Below are 17669 nucleotides of genomic sequence, written 5' to 3'. Positions count from 1 at the left end.
GCCACAATGAACACATTTTTATTACTGGTCTCAGTGTCTCAAAAACCTTCTAACTCTAAGGTTATTTTGAATTGAATAAACATGCAGACCTTTATTCATATTAGGGCTGCAACGATTATTCGACTTAATCGAATAATTCGATTACAAAAAAGCTATGATTATTATTTATTGATTCGATGCTTCGTTTAATTTACATATTTCATTAAAAACAGGTGAATCTGTGGCGCGTGGAGCGCACGGAACGACTTGTGGCGCTTTTGTTTCCCACAGAGCTTCTTCCTGAAGCACGACAGAGAGAGCAGCGTGTTTTAAACTCACGAGTGCGACTCATGGATCTATTATAGGTGCGACCGGGAAGAATTTTGTTGTGTAAAAGAGCAGGTGCCGCGAGCAACCGCCACTAGTTCCGCCCGCCCCAGCCTCTGCGTCCTCACCGCGCCACCGCGGACCCCGCTCCACACTCTGCTTCCCAGTCACACTCGTACGTTTCAAACATGCCACACGCTCCTCTGCTGCGCCTTGAAACGGTCAATACATCTATGGAAACAGCAGGAGGACCACGACATGTTATAATAATCTGATGTGAAATAGAAAGTCCGCGATGACGCAGAGACAACGCCATAAAGTGACAAAATGCAAAATGTAGAGCCACCGCTCCAAACACCAGCGTCACTGTCCCACACACAATGTTTTACAAGCAAATGTCGTAGTTTAAGTTATGTGACAGAAACACAAATGAATTCATACTGTAACTGTTACAAACCGTCTGGTGACAAGTGAATTAGTTCTTTATATATATTTATATACAAACAGAACACTTGGACTGGTGAAGTGAAATGTTGCTGTTTTGGGGACAAACTTATGTGAAATTAAGAATAAATGTGTGTGTTTTTTTTAGGCAGAAACTCAATTTGTTATTTGTTTATTACAATGAACTATAAATTTATTTTAAAAAAACGATTTAATATGCTTTTAAATCGTTTACGGAATGTACAAAAAAATTAACCGATTCATCGATTAATCGAAGAAATAATCAATAGATTAATCGATTGCTAAAATAATCGATAGTTGCAGCCCTAATTCATATAATCAAATTATGATGTTCCTTTGATCTGAGCAAACACTTCATTCTTTGTGAGATTTGTAGGTTCACTTGTGTTTTCCATGAGTTTAAGTGGAGAGCTGCTGAGCTTGTTTTCCGATCAATGTTTTTCATATGCTTAATCTATATGTACCTCACTATCAATACAATCTGAATATTGATGTCATCTGTTTACATTTATTTTTTGTCTGCCCATTTCAAAACTTTATCAACAAACTTGCACATATACATATTTTGACGGCCTCTTATCAATCATGATGGAAAAGGAATCATATTTTGCACCCTCAAAGTAATTAATTCCACTTTCTTGTAGTGCTAAAAGGATTATTTTTTTGTTTCAGCCTCGTTTGCGCCAATCAGTTTTGCCATCAAAGCCAAGGAAAATGATATGCTTCCACTGGAGAAGAACAGAGTCCGACTTGACGACGACTCGGATGAAGAAAAGGTCTAATTGAAATGCACTCACTTAAATTATTACTGGCACCATTCAAATAGAGATTTTACCTCTGATGGTGCTTTAATGGAGAATTTTGTAGGAACTGTTCAAACTTTTCTGAATATCTTTGGTAGTTGGAGAAGGAAGAAGATGCCTCTGTCGTCGTAGTGCCAATTCCAGAGCTGGTGCAGAGGGAAGTGCTTCCTCCTGCTGTGCCAGAAGAGAAAAAGCCCACTTTGAGCCTGGAGGAATTGGAGGCCAAACAAGGTTGCTTAAAACAAACAAATTATATAACAAAACTGTACTTAGAGATGGACGATATTGACAAGTGATATATTTAATCAGATAGTTTAAAAACAAATTTCAATATACTTGATATTTAAATTTTTCACAATATTGTTTAAATGTCGATACATTGCCCTCCTTTAACTGTACCGTTTATTCTGCCCATGGTTCAAAGCTTAAATATCTAAATTATTTTCTCACATGTTAAATTAAAGCACTTATTAGCATTTCCTTGTAATCACAACATTTATACTTTCAAGGGGCATGCTTTTACTCTTTAAAGGTTTCACCAGCATTTCTCCGTGAAATGCTATTGCTTTGACTAAAATGTTCCATTGTATGGCATTAAAATGAGCTCCATGGAGAAAAGTAGACGGCCCCACAATGCCATGTTACAGATCAGCCCCCTCTAAGCCTTTATTTGTCCACACAATGGGGAAATTCCGTATGAATGCATGTTTTTCCAAGGTATTTTAATAAAAACAAGATGGAGGAATAGCTTAATGTCATACTATGGAACACTCCAGGTAAAGCAATAACATCTCTTATGAAAAAGCAGACGGCATTAGAAAAGTTATAGTGCCAAACTAAACTCACTGCTCATTCTGTCCACTCCAAAATAAAAGGCAGTAAGGTTTCCTATGTTTTTTTACCCTTTTCTTTGCTGAGTTATTGCGTTCAAACAGATGGCATAGTTTTTATTCTTCTCTGTGTTCCTGTCTTTGAAAAAGCAGGGACACTGACAAATCCGTCCCACATACATTTAGTTGTTTTTCTCCTCTTTTCTCTCATGGCATAGGTCTGGTTCGCTTGACATCACAACAGTCGAGAAATCCCTAGACTTTAAAACTGAGTTGAGGCAGGTCAGAAATGACAAATATTTAACCATATGCAATATGTCCCAATATGGCCTACTTTCACATTCAGAGAAGCGGGAGAAATGGTGCAATAAAACAAGCAAGATGGGGCATAAGTAATCAGTTCAAGTTGAGTTGCATAAAGCTTTTAGTAAGAAAGTAGTTATTTGGTATTCTGACAGCCATGTAGCTGCATACTAGGCCTAACCGCAACCCATGCACTTTGTCCGTCACGCAATCAATCAGGATTTACATTCTGCTGTGAATGGTGTGCTACTGCTTTATGGTGCAGTATGATGCTTCATGATTTCACTATTTGAATACCCTGCAAATTCTGGGTTCTGAAATTTCCATTGTGAGGGCATTTCCACTTTTTGTATGTTATTGCTGCAAATAAGCATTTGAACACCTGGTAAAATCAATATTGATATTTTGTACAGAAGCCTTTCTTTACAATTACAGAGGTCAAACGTTTTCTGTAGTTCTTGACCAGGTTTGCACACACTGCAGCAGGGAATTTGAACCACTCTTTCGCACAGATCTTCTCTAGATCAGGTTTAAGAGATTCAGCTCCGTCCAAATATTTTCTATTTAGGTCTGTACACTGGCTAGATTACTCCAGAACCTTGATATGGTTCTTACGGATCCACTCCTTGTTTATCCTGGCTGTGTGTTTCAGGTCATTGTCATGTTGGAAGACCCAGCCACAACATTTCTCTGAAGGAGGTTGTTTTCCAAAATATCGCAATACATGGCCCCATCATTCGCTCCTTAACACAGTGCGGTCGTCCTGTTCCATGTGCAGAAAAGCACCCCCAAAGCATGATGTTTCCACTCCCATGCTTCTCAGTAGGGACGGTGTTCTTGGGATCGTCCTCATCCTTTTTCTTTCTCCTCCCGTGCGAACCATGATTTTAACCTGATACCATCCACCTGTGCGCCGGTGCGCGATTCCCATATTTCAAAAGTTGTCTTACATCTTTTATTTTCGTGGTCAATATCAGGAAGTTATACATCATTTTAAAGATTATTTTCTCAACAAAACGAGTATGCCATTGATTGAATAATATGCCTCAAGAAGAAATTGCCAATAGTTTGTGAGAAAGTCTCAACTTTTACAAACGCATGTCCTACCTGTTTGCTGTTTATGACGGACGAATTGGCGTTCATTCTGTACATTCTTGTACTCAGTTTGTCCGTAAGACTCCATAGAAAAACAATATCCACTTGTATTTTTCCTGAAGTTATCTGATTTCGAGATATTGTCAAGTAAACAAAGTTTTCTTCTGTGAAAATATTCAAGATGAAGCTCGTCTGGCGCATTTCTCCGTCCATAACAAATGACCTGTTTGACTTATAAGATGGTATTTGGCACCGATCTTTTCCTCAGACTGTTAGCTACAGAATGAGACACACATTTTTCTGTCCACGGGTTTGTTTTTTTTACAGCCTCCGCAAAAAATGCGCCGCTTCCAAGGCACACGGTTTTCTATGTTGACACCCAGATAGCGCGTGATTGAGGTGACGTAGAATACTTTGACATATTATCCTAGCCAATGAGTATAGCTTTTGAATGGTGGATGGGACTTAGGGCTTCTTCACACAGAATCGTCTCTAATTACGTGCGTAAAGCAGTGAATACCTCGATATGGGAAATTCATGGGTAACTCATATTTACACATTTTCACATTGTTCATTGTTTTTAGCAGTTACAATAGGTATTAGTGGTCTACAAAACATCAAAATATATGTTTTATGATCATAGAGGAGCTAAAATTGTAATAAAACAGTTTGGTACATTTGGATCACTTGTTCCGAATATACTTTTTGATACAAAAAGGTCAACGGCACCAAAATGCCTGTTCCCAGAGATCTGAAACTTTACACAGTTGTTGTCAACAAGATACACATCATGTACAGTGAACAGCATAAGCACACAATGAAGTATGTCATGCTCAGGACCATTACAAATATTCAGGATGTATTTTATATGTTTGGGCTTCTGTAGTGTAAGTTCTGAAGCCCTGACACTGTTCATCTTCACATCTGCAGAAATTAGGTGGATGGTAGCAGGTTAAACCACAACGGCGTGTATTACCGATAGTAACCTTTGAAACTGTGGTTCCAGCTCTCTTCAGGTCATTGACCAGCTCTTCCCGTAGTTCTAGGCTGATTATTCACCTTTCTTATCATCATTGATACGAGGTGAGATCTTGCATGGAGCCCCACTTCGAGGGAGATTGACAGTCATCTTTAGCCACTTCCATTACCTAATTACACCAACTGTTTATTTTTTTTCACCAAGCTGCTTGCCAATTGCCCCATAACCCTTCCAGCCTTGTGGAAGTCTACAATTTTTGTATTTTGACAGCTCTTTGGTCTTGCCCGTGGTAGTAGTTGGAGTCTGACTGATGCATTATCTGATCTTTATGCAGCTAATGAGCTCAAAGAGGTGTTACTAATTTTGATTAATAAGTTGAGCAGAGGTAGACTTTATGAAGGCAGACTAACAGGTCTTTGAGAGCCAGCATTGTTCCGGATTATGTCTCTCTCATTTGAACACTTGTAGAGTGTTCAAATGCCTATTTTCCTATTTCACTCTATGTAAAAGCTGCACACTGAATCTCATGCCCCGACATTTTTTAAGGCATTTTGAATCATTCTTGCCAGGTTCTTTGGCATCGACCTGCCAATTTACCAGCCGGCAGTTGAGTCAAATACCTTGAACACTGTGTAGACTTTCAAGGAGCTGATTTCAACCTTTCTGCCCATTTTTTTGTGATCAGCCATTAGTTTAGTAATATCTTCAGTGTAGAACCCTTTTTCCAGACGGCTGAAGACAAATGTGCTACATCTGTGCATCAGAGGTGCTGACAGATCCGCTTAGGTCCAGCAGCACAGCCTAATGCTCCTCACAGCTGACAGACGTCCAGAGGAGGAGGCAGCAAAAGCCTAATAAATAGCCCATTGAATTGGCTTTGCTGTGCGGCAAAGTGGCTGTCAGTCAGAGGGCCTAACTTGATCAGATAGCAGGAGAATCAGTGGCAGCCCAGTGCTAATCTGTATTGATGGCTTAGAAAACATCAGAGGAAAGTGCATTTACTGTATGGCTAAGTACCTAAGTGGTTGAGGCACCAAGCTTTTTATAGCCGACATATTTACACTGTACTGAAATGTATGTACTCTTCAGTGCAAAAGAGCAATAACATTTAGTGGTGCAGAGAGAGAGAGAGAGAGAGAGAGAGAGAACCCTTATTATCAATTATACACTTAGGATAGACTACGAAATGTGAAAAAAAGCATGTTATGGCACCATTAAAATTTAACCTTCTGACTATCTGTTAAACATGTTCTTACTAATTTAAAATGGGACAAACATGTTGGCAGTTGTTTCCTCCTCTAGCGACTTATTGTGCTTCCCACTTCTGTCTCTGCCTTTAGCCAAGCACAAACTAGAGGACCGTCTGGCCGCAGCAGCCAGAGAGAAACTGGCCCAGGCGTCCAAGGAGTCCAAGGAAAAGCAGCTCCAGGTGGAAAGGAAGAGGAAGGCGGCACTCTTCCTTCAGACTCTGAGAGGGCCAGGGACCGAGGGGCCTGAAGCCAAGAGAGCAGCGCTAGACGCAGCTGCACAATATGAGGTAAATTAAGAGCTCATTGAAGAGAAGAATTTGAAACTGTTAAGGCCATTTGCATTTTGATGAACGAATCAATGAACAACTGCTGTCAATATTGAATAGAGTGGTGAAAAACGGCAATTGTGTAAAGATTAACTGCTATGTATTAAGCCTTATTCATCTTTGTTTTTCTATCAGTCACAGATATGGTTTAGAGAAAGGATACCCTGTCTTTTATAAAGTCGGATGCATTTCCGGTGTTCTGTCCTGACTCACAGGGACATGTTCTTTCTAGTGTAAATAAGGTGCGGCGGGTTATTTGAAGTGTAGATGGCCTGTCCTTTTGATGGATGCTAAATGTCAGGCCCTCACAGATCTGCTGCACCAGGCCTCTCTGCTGCTGGGACAGGTGGCTGCTGTCACGGTGTGAGTCACTTCAGTCAGTGATGCCGCTATGACTTGGACTCTGTCCTGACCATCTGAGCTGTCCTATCAGGAAGTTATATCAGAGGAGAAGTGTGGCTCTGTGACACTAGATTAATGTAGTCTACTATGACATTCAATAGATAACAGGGTGGCTTTGTATTTGACTGGGCAATGTTTTGAAGTTGTACTGTTTCTTTTTTTGTGGCTCTTCTGTTGTTTTTGTAGCATCACAATTTAGCTAAATATAAAGTTCCCACTATTCATACATTAGACTGTTAGTGACTAGACCTTTAATATCTCCTCATGTGATGTTTGGCATTTGATGCATTCTTCACTGGAATTTAGGGTTGTAGTTGATAAAGAAATCCTCAGTCGCCTTAAGATTTACCCTGTGCATCAGGTAATCAGCTGAAAGGGGGCGTGGCACTGGCAATGGCAATGGCTCTCCAATTTACTAGGATCTCATGCAAAAATAACTACTAGCTGCCAGAGAACTACTAGTAATCAAAATCTTCATGAATGAAAAAGTGGATGAAACTGTCCAGTCACTCCCAAAATCTCCAGCATAATGCACTGGTTGTGCTTTGTGTCTTTGGAGATTAGAAAACAGGTGAATGCTGATGCCGTGCCATTGTCCAGTTTGCCAATGAGCTAACTTGATCTTTTTATGTAGGTTAGCCTTGTTTCTTGTCGTGCTCATCATGTTCTTGTGACGGCACTGTGACCCCTAGAGCAAGCTTTCGGGAGCAAACAGGTCGCTGAATAGACCCGACAGACACAAAGTTCTTCTGTGCTTTGATTGTGAGGCTTTTATTTTGGCTCATCATTAATTTGCTTATACTAAAGTGTGTTGTCCAAAGATTGAGCCCCATTCAATACCCAGATACTAATTAATACTAAAGCTAGTATCAAAACTAGGTATTTCAAGTATCTATACTAAATAGAAATCCCATTAAAGGGCAGAATTTTACCATAACCAAATAGTTTTAGAATGGTCTGAAATGGATCGATGGCAGAACTGGCACATGGATATATTAAAGGAATTTATGTTGAAAATGTACAATAGTACATGGTCCATCGTTTCCATATAATAAGAATACATTTAAATAGGCCATAAGCTGCTTTATATCTTCTACTTCAGCTGAGACTGTTGGTCTGTACTTTTCTTCCCTTCCAAACTTTGGTATCTGAGCCGAGCAGGTGTAAGAGCGCAGACATTTTCCCCATCTGGAGCCAGGATAAGCTTTTCATGTCGGCTCCTAAATTTCACCTGAAATGTTCACATCATTTTATTATCTCAATTTCAACACAGACACCAAATAAATACGCAATCATAAAGCAACAATAAATATGTTTTTGAGCGTTTGCTGGTTTGCCAGTGTTTTTTATTCCCATTCGAAATATGAGCAAACATGGCATGCACCAGATTTGCATTTTTTAGATAACATGGCACATTGGCAACCCAATCATAAATATTTATCTTCAGCAAAGAAGGTTCAGTATCTAATTTCTTGTAACATCAGGAATTTTCTGGCACAGGTCAACTGTCAATTCACCAATCAAATTTTATTTGTAGAGCACGATTTGTACAAAAATGCAATTCAAAGTGCAATCACAATAAATGTATAAAAACACATTAAAATAATATTCAAAATTGTAAAAAAACAGATTGAATTATCTGTCATGCACAGCCAAACAAGTTTTAAGCCTACATTTAAACACAGCCGGGGTGGGGGCCCGTCTCACAACCTCGGCAAGGCTATTCCAGAACTTTGCCCCATAGCACTGGAACGCACATTCCCCGTGTCTGGTCTTGACTCCACCAGCTGGCACCAGCAGGAGGCCGGTCCCTGAGGTCCTCAGAGTCCGAGGTGGATGTCTGGTGGATACACGCTACCAGATGACTTCCCTTCAATCACAACTTCTCAGGGTAACCCGATTGCATTTATTTCAGTTTTTAAGTACCGTGGCTTTGTACTACACCAAAGGCCCTCTTTTAAGGCTCACTTAAAGGAATAATAGAGGATTTTTGGCGCGCAATCTGAGTCTCATTTCCTCGTGGCGTGGACAGCCGAGTAGTTCTCCCACATGTCAATCTTTCCCTGCGTGCTACTGCACACCTGCAGCCTCGTTCCCAGGATAGCAGCACGTTTCCCTGGCTGGGCATGCGTGGTTGATATGACGGTGTGTGTTTAGCGAGATCTTTTAGTGTACAGTACAAAATGACCACAGAGAAAGACTGTGTTCGAGTTCAGAAGAGACGGAAATCTGTGGAGACAAAAGATGTGCTAATAAACAAACACACGTGTAGCAGCGAGGCTGTTGCATGCTCACGCACAAGGTTTGATGGGAGGCAGCCTCTAGGAAAGAACATGAGGGTGGAGGGGTGAGTGTGCGCATGCACATTTTTTAAAAAGGGACCAACAGTCGCTTGAGTTCTCAAATCGGTGAAAAATCCTCTATTATTCCTTTAAGGCTTGCAAAATTGTATCTGAAAACTGAAGATGAATCTTGTTTTTTATTATGGTAACAAATCTTGCTTCACTCCCCAAACAATTATGTTGATGTTTATTCTGTTAATGCAACAGATAAATCCTTTTAGAGTAAGATACAAAGATAACGTGAAGTCACCTAAAATACAGCTCACCAACAGATTTTTACCACTTTCAGAGATGGAATTAAATGAAAAAAGGAAAGATGACGTGGCCAAAATACAGCGAGGAGGATCTGTGCCACAAGCCAAGGTCACGGAGATTGTTTTAGTTGGGGACGGCGCGATAAGTCACATGACGCATGAAAAGATAAACACATTCTTTTCCAAGCGCCACTGTTTCTGAGATAACGTCACTCCTTCCAAATATTATGGCTAAGCATGGAGGAGCTAAACAGCTGATTGTGCACGTGGGTGCAGTGGACATGCGGCGGGAACAGACTGAAGTTTTGAAAAAAGACTTATTGAAGTTATTCGACGTGCTTGATAAAATGGAAATCAAAACATTCATAAGTGGACCTCTTCCAAACATCGACAGGAGGATAAACAAGTTTAGCCGGCTTCTTCAGCTGAACACATGGCTGTCCAAAGAGTGTTCCCCGAGAGGACTACACTATATTGAGAACTTCTATCTATTCTGGAAACGAGAGGACCTGTTTAAGAGAAATGGCCCCCACCTATGCAGAGGTGGAGTGAGGGTGCTGACAGAGAACCTGCTCCACGCTCTGAGGCATTGGACTGGGCCTGGACAGGGTCCTGAGCAGATAGTTAGAGAAGAGAGGAATGAGAGAAGAATTCCTGCTCCATCAGCCAGAGACCGAGCCAATGTTTCAACATCAAAAGCACCACAACCTCAGCCTCCACCAAAGGATTCATCAGCAGCTGCTCCACCACCACCAGCAAAGGATTCAGCTCCAGCTGCTCCACATTCACCTCCACCGCCTCCAGCAGAGGAACAATCTTCAAAGGCCTTGGACCCATCTGTGACAAGCCCAACAACATCCCTGTCATCGCCCCTGCCTTCACACCAGCCCTGGGTTCCCCCTGCAACATCTACTCCCACTAAAGATTCATCATTCTCCTTCTCATCTCCACTCTCACCCATGGGCCTTCCCAGCCATTTTGAAAGTCTGATCAAATCAGGCATTAAGATGGCTCCACTCACGCCCAATATAGCAAGGGCTATGCCGACTACACCAACAAAAGCCCCACCACCCATCCCCCCTCGCCTTTTACCTGGTATCTCCCATAGCTAGGATGCACTGGGTCTCAGCGTTGCCGGGACTTATTGTCACATTAAAAATCAAACCAACCCGGGGCCCTATGTAAAAAGAGCCCCCCCTAGTGCTATTTCTGTAGTCACATCATCACACAGATGGAAAAACAAAATGCGAGTCAGGCCCAATCTGAGAAATGTGATTCATATTCCCTGTGAAAAGATAAAGCCCAGTCTCACTGAAACTAGTCTGAAACTTGCTGTGCTAAATGTCAGATCCTTATGTAACAAATATCTCTTAATTAATAATTGTATTTCTTCTTATAATCTTGATTTTATGTTTTTAACTGAAACATGGCTTGACAAAAACACAGGAAATGTAGTTCTGATAGAATCTGCTCCACCCAACTTTAAGTTTGAATCTGAAACACGAGAAAACAAAAAAGGGGGTGGAGTCTGTGCTGTCTTTAGAGATGAAATAATTACCCGCAGGTTGTCTTTTGGGGTGTTTTCATCATTTGAGTATGTATCCTTTAAAATGGAGCTAAAACGGTCTCCATCCATTCTCTTCATTGTTTTATACAAGCCTCCCCAGCACTGCCAAAGTTTTATTGATGATTTTACTGAGATGCTCTCAGTCATATGCACAGACTTTGATGGTTTGGTCATTACAGGTGATTTCAATGTGCATGTTGATAATATTTGTGACAGAAACGCTAAAGAGCTTGATGCTGTCCTTGAAACCTTCAGTCTTACTCAGCATGTGAGAGGCCCCACCCACAGCAAAGGACACACTCTAGATCTCATAATTACAAAGGGGGTAAATATTTCAAATGTTAATGTGATGGATGTTGCTCTGTCTGATCATTTCTGTGTCTTCTTTGACCTGTCTGTTTCTCCCAAACCTCCGGTTGGTCCTGCAGTTGTTCAGAGGAGACACATAAGTGATGGCACAGGTGCACTGTTTATGGAAATGATAAACTTTGAAAATGTCTCATGTTCTAATGTAAATGATTTGTTGAACTCTGTTACATCTAGTGTTTTGAATGTTCTGGACACCATCGCCCCTATAAAGGCTAAAATGGTTAAAAATAAGCAGAAGGCGCCGTGGAGAAATGATGATTCGGTCAGGGCACAGAAAAGGGAGTGCCGCAGGGCCGAACGGAAATGGCGCAAGTCAAAGCTCCAGGTTCAAAAAGAGATTTACAAAGAAAAGCTGAACATGTACAACCTAATCTTATGTAGAACTAGGGAAAGATATTTTTCTGAAATAATTGGAAGCTGGAGTAACAACTCGCGTGTCCTGTTTGCCACAGTAAACAGATTAACAAACCCTCCAGCTCAGCTGCCGTTAGAACTCATTTCCACATCCAAGTGTAATGAGTTTGCATTATTCTTTAATGACAAAGTTCAGGGCATTAAAAATGCTATAAATCCCACAATGCAAAAAATTACCCTAAAACCACCAAGACACTTAGAGCTAACTCACTTTGCACCAGTAACTGACAAAACTGTCCATGAGATCATCACCAGTCTGAGTTCATCTACATGCTGCCTTGATGTGTTACCCACCAAATTTCTAAAATCTGTGCTGAACAGTTTGTTAGCACCACTCACTCACATAGTTAACATGTCGCTTCAATCTGGAACATTCCCAATGTCTTTGAAAACTGCGGTCATAAAGCCTCTCCTAAAGAAGAGCAGTCTTGATGCCGCAGTACTGAGTCATTACCGGCCCATCTCTAATCTGCCATTTTGGGGCAAAGTCCTTGAAAAGGTTGTTTACCAACAGCTCACAGATTTCCTCTTAATAAACAACTCATTTGATGTTTTTCAGTCAGGTTTTAGACCTCATCACAGCACTGAGACTGCTCTTGTCAAGGTGACAAATGACATCCGCCTGAACACTGACACGGGCAAAGCCTCAGTCTTAATTCTGTTAGATCTGAGTGCTGCTTTTGACACTGTCGATCATGGGATCCTCTTACAGAGACTAGAGGACTGGGTGGGCATCACTGGCACTGCCCTAAACTGGTTAAGGTCCTATCTGGAAGACAGGAAGTACTTTGTTGAAATTGGTAGCTGTGTCTCAGACCACATGACCCTGACCTGTGGAGTGCCCCAAGGGTCAGTCCTGGGTCCCCTTCTGTTCAACCTCTACATGCTGCCGTTGGGTCAGTTGATACGCAGTGAAAATGTGTCCTATCACAATTATGCAGACGACACTCAGATCTATGTTTCACTATCGGCAGGTGACTATGGACCAGTAGATTCACTCTGTCACTGCATCCAACAGATCAGTTTGTGGATGCAAAACAACTTCCTCCAGCTGAACTCAGACAAGACTGAAATAATCGTTTTTGGCCCACAGAAACAAAGAGAAAGTGTTAGCGGTCACCTCCAGAGTCTCGCTCTAAAACCTACAAACCAAATTAGAAATCTGGGGGTAATAATGGACTCAGACTTGAACTTTAATAGCCACGTCAAATCAATAACATCAGCAGCTTTTTACCATCTAAAAAACATTGCCCAAATCAAAAATATAGTGTCAAAACCAGATTTAGAGAGACTTATCCATGCGTTTGTCTCCAGTAGATTAGACTACTGTAACGGCCTGCTCACTGGTCTCTCCAAACGAGCTGTAAAACAGCTGCAGTACATCCAGAACGCTGCTGCTCGGGTCCTGACTAGAACCAGGAAGTATGATCACATTAGTCCTGTTCTCAGGTCTCTGCACTGGCTCCCTGTGGCTCAGAGAATAGACTTTAAAGCAGCTCTGCTTGTGTACAAGTCTCTCCATGGCCTAGCACCAAAGTACATCTTGGATATGTTAGTGCCATATGAACCATCTCGGACTCTGAGGACCTCAGGGACCGGCCTCCTGCTGGTGCCCAGAGTCAGGACAAAACATGGGGAATCTGCGTTTCAGTTTTATGCAGCTAAAATCTGGAACAGTCTTCCTGAAGATGTGAGACAGGCTTCTACTCTGACAAAGTTCAAATCTAAGCTAAAAACAGTTTTGTTTAGCTGCACATATGACTGAAAGGATTTTTTCTTTGCACTCTTCTCTTTTGTTTGTGATTTTATTAGTTTAGAAAATCAGTTGGATTGATAATTTTTAATTTAGTTAATTTTATTGTAGTTAATTTTTATCGTTGCACTCTTCTCTTTTGTTTGTGATTTTATTAGTTTAGAAAATCAGTTGGATTGATAATTATTAATTTAGTAAATTTTATTGTATTTCTGTAATTTCTTTGTGATTTGAATGCATTTTTCCTGCTGTGTGAAGCACTTTGAATTGCCTTGTGTATGAAATGTGCTCTACAAATAAACTTGCCTTGCCTTGCCTTGCCTTGCCTTGCCTTGCCTTGCCTTGCCTTGCCTTGCCTTGCCTTGCCTTGCCTTGCCTAAGATTTGTATCAGGTTGTGAACTGAATTCCAGGGCCAAGCCGTTACTGGATCTCAAAGTATAAAATAAGAAATATTGTATACCATTAAAATATTGTTAATTACTTCCAGGGCTGAGGAGTGTTAATGTAGGCGGTTTTGATGAGATTAATTTAAATCATGATTTAGTCTGTTGATTTATGTTTTGAGCTTATCGTTTTTAATTATTATTTTTTAGAAAAACGCTTTTCACTTTTAGGAGTGTGCCTAGAAAAGGCGTCAGTTTGACAAAATGGCTAGCTTTTTTTATTCTGACATTTACGCAATCAGTTTTATGTTTATTTATGTTCCACCTCTTTCATGCAGATAACTTAAGGGTAGATGGATTGAATCTAAGCATATATAACTTCTAAATTAATGTGGCTGAACAAACAAGACAACCCTAATTCATTCACCTTCCCAGTTTCCTTAATCATTTTACAAAATAATTCAATTTTCTGCATTGATACTATTAATCTTCATGCTAGCATATGAATGATACAATTTCTTAAATGGTCAGATGCGCAGCTGCCTGCCAAAGGGGCGGGGCCTGGCGTGATTTGAGATGTACCTCTTAGTAATAAAATGTGACCCTGGATAATTTAGTGTCATGTTTAATCCACTGATGGACTCTACAGAGGGAATCCAGCAGCTCTTCAGTCTAATGTGAACGGACCGAGCCACATTGGGACAATTACAGTCACTTTCCTGCTGACAGTCCGGTCTCTGTTTGCTATGATCCCAGCTATCACATGAAAGTGTATTTACAAGTGGTAGTTTTCTTCACAATTTAGTAAAGTTGGCGTAAGTTTTTGTTTTGCTTGAGGCAGAAAATATCCCCCTCAAGCAAAACAAAAAGAAACGCTATATAATTCATTATACAGAATTTGTTTCCCTAATGTTAATTCAGGTTCAAGCAAGAATACATGATTAAAAAACAAAAATATGTGAAGAATTATTCATATTAAAATGACAGGTGCTCTGATCAATCGGCCGCCGATCATGGCAGAATTCACGTGATGATGATCTACATTATGGGCCAATCAGACACACTTATCACACTTAACATGCATCAATCACATCCATCTTGAGGGAGATGAAGTTTGTAGTAGCATTGTTTAAGGTCCTTATGAAACCCTCTTAAAACGGGCTGTGATGTGGTCTTTTGGGTCTACGATGTATCCACCGCCTGCTCCCGCTCGCCACATGTTTCTGTAAACACACGCACTCAGACTGAGCCAAGTGGTTTTCCATTGCATCCACAGAACGCACGCACATCACTCGTTAACAGGCACGTGCAGGTGTTTAAGCATGAAAAGCGATAATTTCATGTGCGCCTTAGATGTTACAAGAGCCATGGGCCTGTGAAAGTTGTCGTGATTTATTTTGCTGGTCAAATGTGGTTTTTGAAGTTGTTACCAAATGCCTGCGTATGGAAAGTAAAAATGCAAAGCAGTTCATGGTTTTGTCAAAGTCGCGTTTGAAAGTGGCACCTCACAAGCGCTAGTCGTCCTCTATGCTCTCTTCTACACTTCCTCCTTCCTCAAACTGTCCAAACTGCTCAGAGGATGAAATCCTGCTCCTGTGTGTCCATGCACACACATTTTTTGTGCAAAATATGAACACATTTTAGCCTAAGCTTTTGTCATGAATGTTCTTAAACTTTAGAGCCAGACATTTTCAATTCACTTTATGTAAATCTCAACCTGACAAATGAAGTGTGTGAGAAAGAAGTTCTGGCGACCACTTGAATATCTGTCCAACTACTATGCAAATCAGAAGTTTGTAATGCAATATGTTGCAACTCTGATAAAATGCTGTACTACATCTTTGAAATGGCATCCCATTCTTGCACATTATTTATAACACAGGACATGGAATACAATACAATGTCTTCCTATCATGTTTGAATTGATTTTTGTTTGCATATTTATGTCTTTTTAGTCCTTCTTTAGGGAATACATCTACTCCACCAATTGTTAAATCTTTTTTAGCTCTGTCTGGGACTCATTAGGTGGAAAGATGCCCACGTTTATTGTCTGGCTGTACAGAGCAGGGTCTTATGGGAAATCTCTCATTGTGCCCTATGTCAAAGAGCAAACCATCACTGTTAGTTCAATCAATGGCTGTCTTTGTCTCTCCATCGATTCATAAATTCTGAACTCATTCACCCTTTTGTGTTTGTCTCCAGATGCAGGAAGCTCTCGCTGCTCTCTCCGACATGACATCAGTGGCACCGGTCTACGCTCTGGATCACAGGCCCCCCACGGAGAGCCACGCAGCCTATCGCAGCAGAGACGAGCCAGCATCCTCCTCTCACTCCAGAGACAGAGCGCGCAACAAAGGCAGGGACAGGGACAAGGACAAGAAGAAAAAGAAACACAAAAGGAGATCTAGGTCCAAGTCTAGATCAAGGTCTCGGTCCAAGTCCAAACACTCTCTCCCCAGTGCCTACAGAAGGGGGCACAGGTCCAGGTAAGAACTGAGGAGACCAGGAACTACTCATTTCTTTCATTGTGTTATTTATATAAGATAAGATATTCCTTTATTGTCCCACATGGGGAAATTTCATTGGTGCAACGCAGGTAGATACAGAGGTAGATACAGAAGAACAGATCACTTATAGGAAGTCTGAAAAACACTTTCAGTAGAAGATCTCCTATAAATAAATAAAAACTCCCATTGACAAAAAAATAAATAAATACCATTGCATGTGATCCCGACAGTAATTGCACATGAATATGTGTCACGACAGCACATAGATTGCACATGAATTTCACAGTAATTGCACATGAATTCCAACAGCAATTGCACATATGACAGAATTGCACATCAGTATTAGGTTAGGTCAGTATTGCGACGGGATAACGTGACGATCTCCGGGTAAGACGACTGTTCTCCGCAGTTTCATGAGTTCCTCCTTTGTGTAAACGCGGTACGGCGCCGGCCGGGGGACGGGGCCGGAGCCGGGGGGCGGGGCCGGAGCCAAGACACATCGCAACGACACGACGAAAACACTCAATCCAGCCGAACAAAGTCAAAACAAGTTAATTTAAAGCGATTCCAGTGCGTGTCCCGATCGTTCGTGAAGTTCCTCTTTCATATAAACGTGTATATAAACGTGTACCGACGACACGCCGTACTTTAGCGCGGCCGGAGGGCGCGGGGGGGGGGGCTGGTGGGCTCGCTCGGAGCTAGCTCACGTCACAACAACACAACGAACGCAACGAAAAACGCTCAAATCCAGCCGAAAAAAGTCAAAAACAGTTGAATTAAAAAACTATTCCAGCGCGTGTCCCTATCGTACAGTAAAATAGAAAAAATATACTAACTATATTTACAAAATATAGGAGATAAAGCACAATAAGTGTGAGAAAGAAGAGAGAGCGTTTACACCGGGCTGCCAGCTGTACCAGCGCCTTATGACGTATCAATATATATGTTGTTGTTGTTGTTTTATGGCGGTTGGCATCCAAGTGTTGCATTACCGCCAGACTTTATTCCTCATATATATGAAACCAGATTCAACTTTTCACACATTCATCCACCTTTGTAAACCTCTTAAAATGTCAATATTTATTTGTATTTAACTACACTTCACGGCTAACTATTTAAATGTTTCGGCTATAAGGATATATTTGTTATTCCAGCTACTACAATTTGTGCTGAAATTGATACTTTCTCTGCATTAATGTCAATTGGAATGCTCTTCACTTAAAAGATGCCTCTTGGCAAGAAAAAAAGAAATGTTCCCATTAAAATACTCTTTCACTTAACAATCAAGCATCGCTATAATGGCGAACATCTATTTTACTA

At 41.0% G+C, this 17669-nt stretch overlaps 1 protein-coding gene across 4 annotated transcripts in view; it reads left to right on the top strand.

Moving 5' to 3' along the window:
• The window catches only part of sfswap (splicing factor SWAP), a 55875-nt gene that overhangs the window by 22178 nt on the left and 16028 nt on the right, over positions 1-17669 (top strand). For all 4 annotated transcript variants that reach the window (XM_072455265.1, XM_072455264.1, XM_072455263.1 and 1 more), the window contains exons 12-15: positions 1444-1547; positions 1673-1805; positions 6122-6318; positions 16045-16328. In XM_072455265.1, the coding sequence (XP_072311366.1) occupies positions 1444-1547; positions 1673-1805; positions 6122-6318; positions 16045-16328 (718 nt within the window). The remainder of the gene's footprint in view (positions 1-1443; positions 1548-1672; positions 1806-6121; positions 6319-16044; positions 16329-17669) is intronic.

Source organism: Eucyclogobius newberryi, unplaced genomic scaffold (genome assembly GCF_026437365.1).
Source record: "Eucyclogobius newberryi isolate DKJ021-1_F unplaced genomic scaffold, fEucNew1.0.hap1 SCAF_2, whole genome shotgun sequence".
In the NCBI taxonomy this organism is placed as follows: domain Eukaryota; kingdom Metazoa; phylum Chordata; class Actinopteri; order Gobiiformes; family Gobiidae; genus Eucyclogobius; species Eucyclogobius newberryi.
Note: the sequence above shows the minus strand (reverse complement) of the source record. Positions and strands in the feature narration are given on the sequence as shown.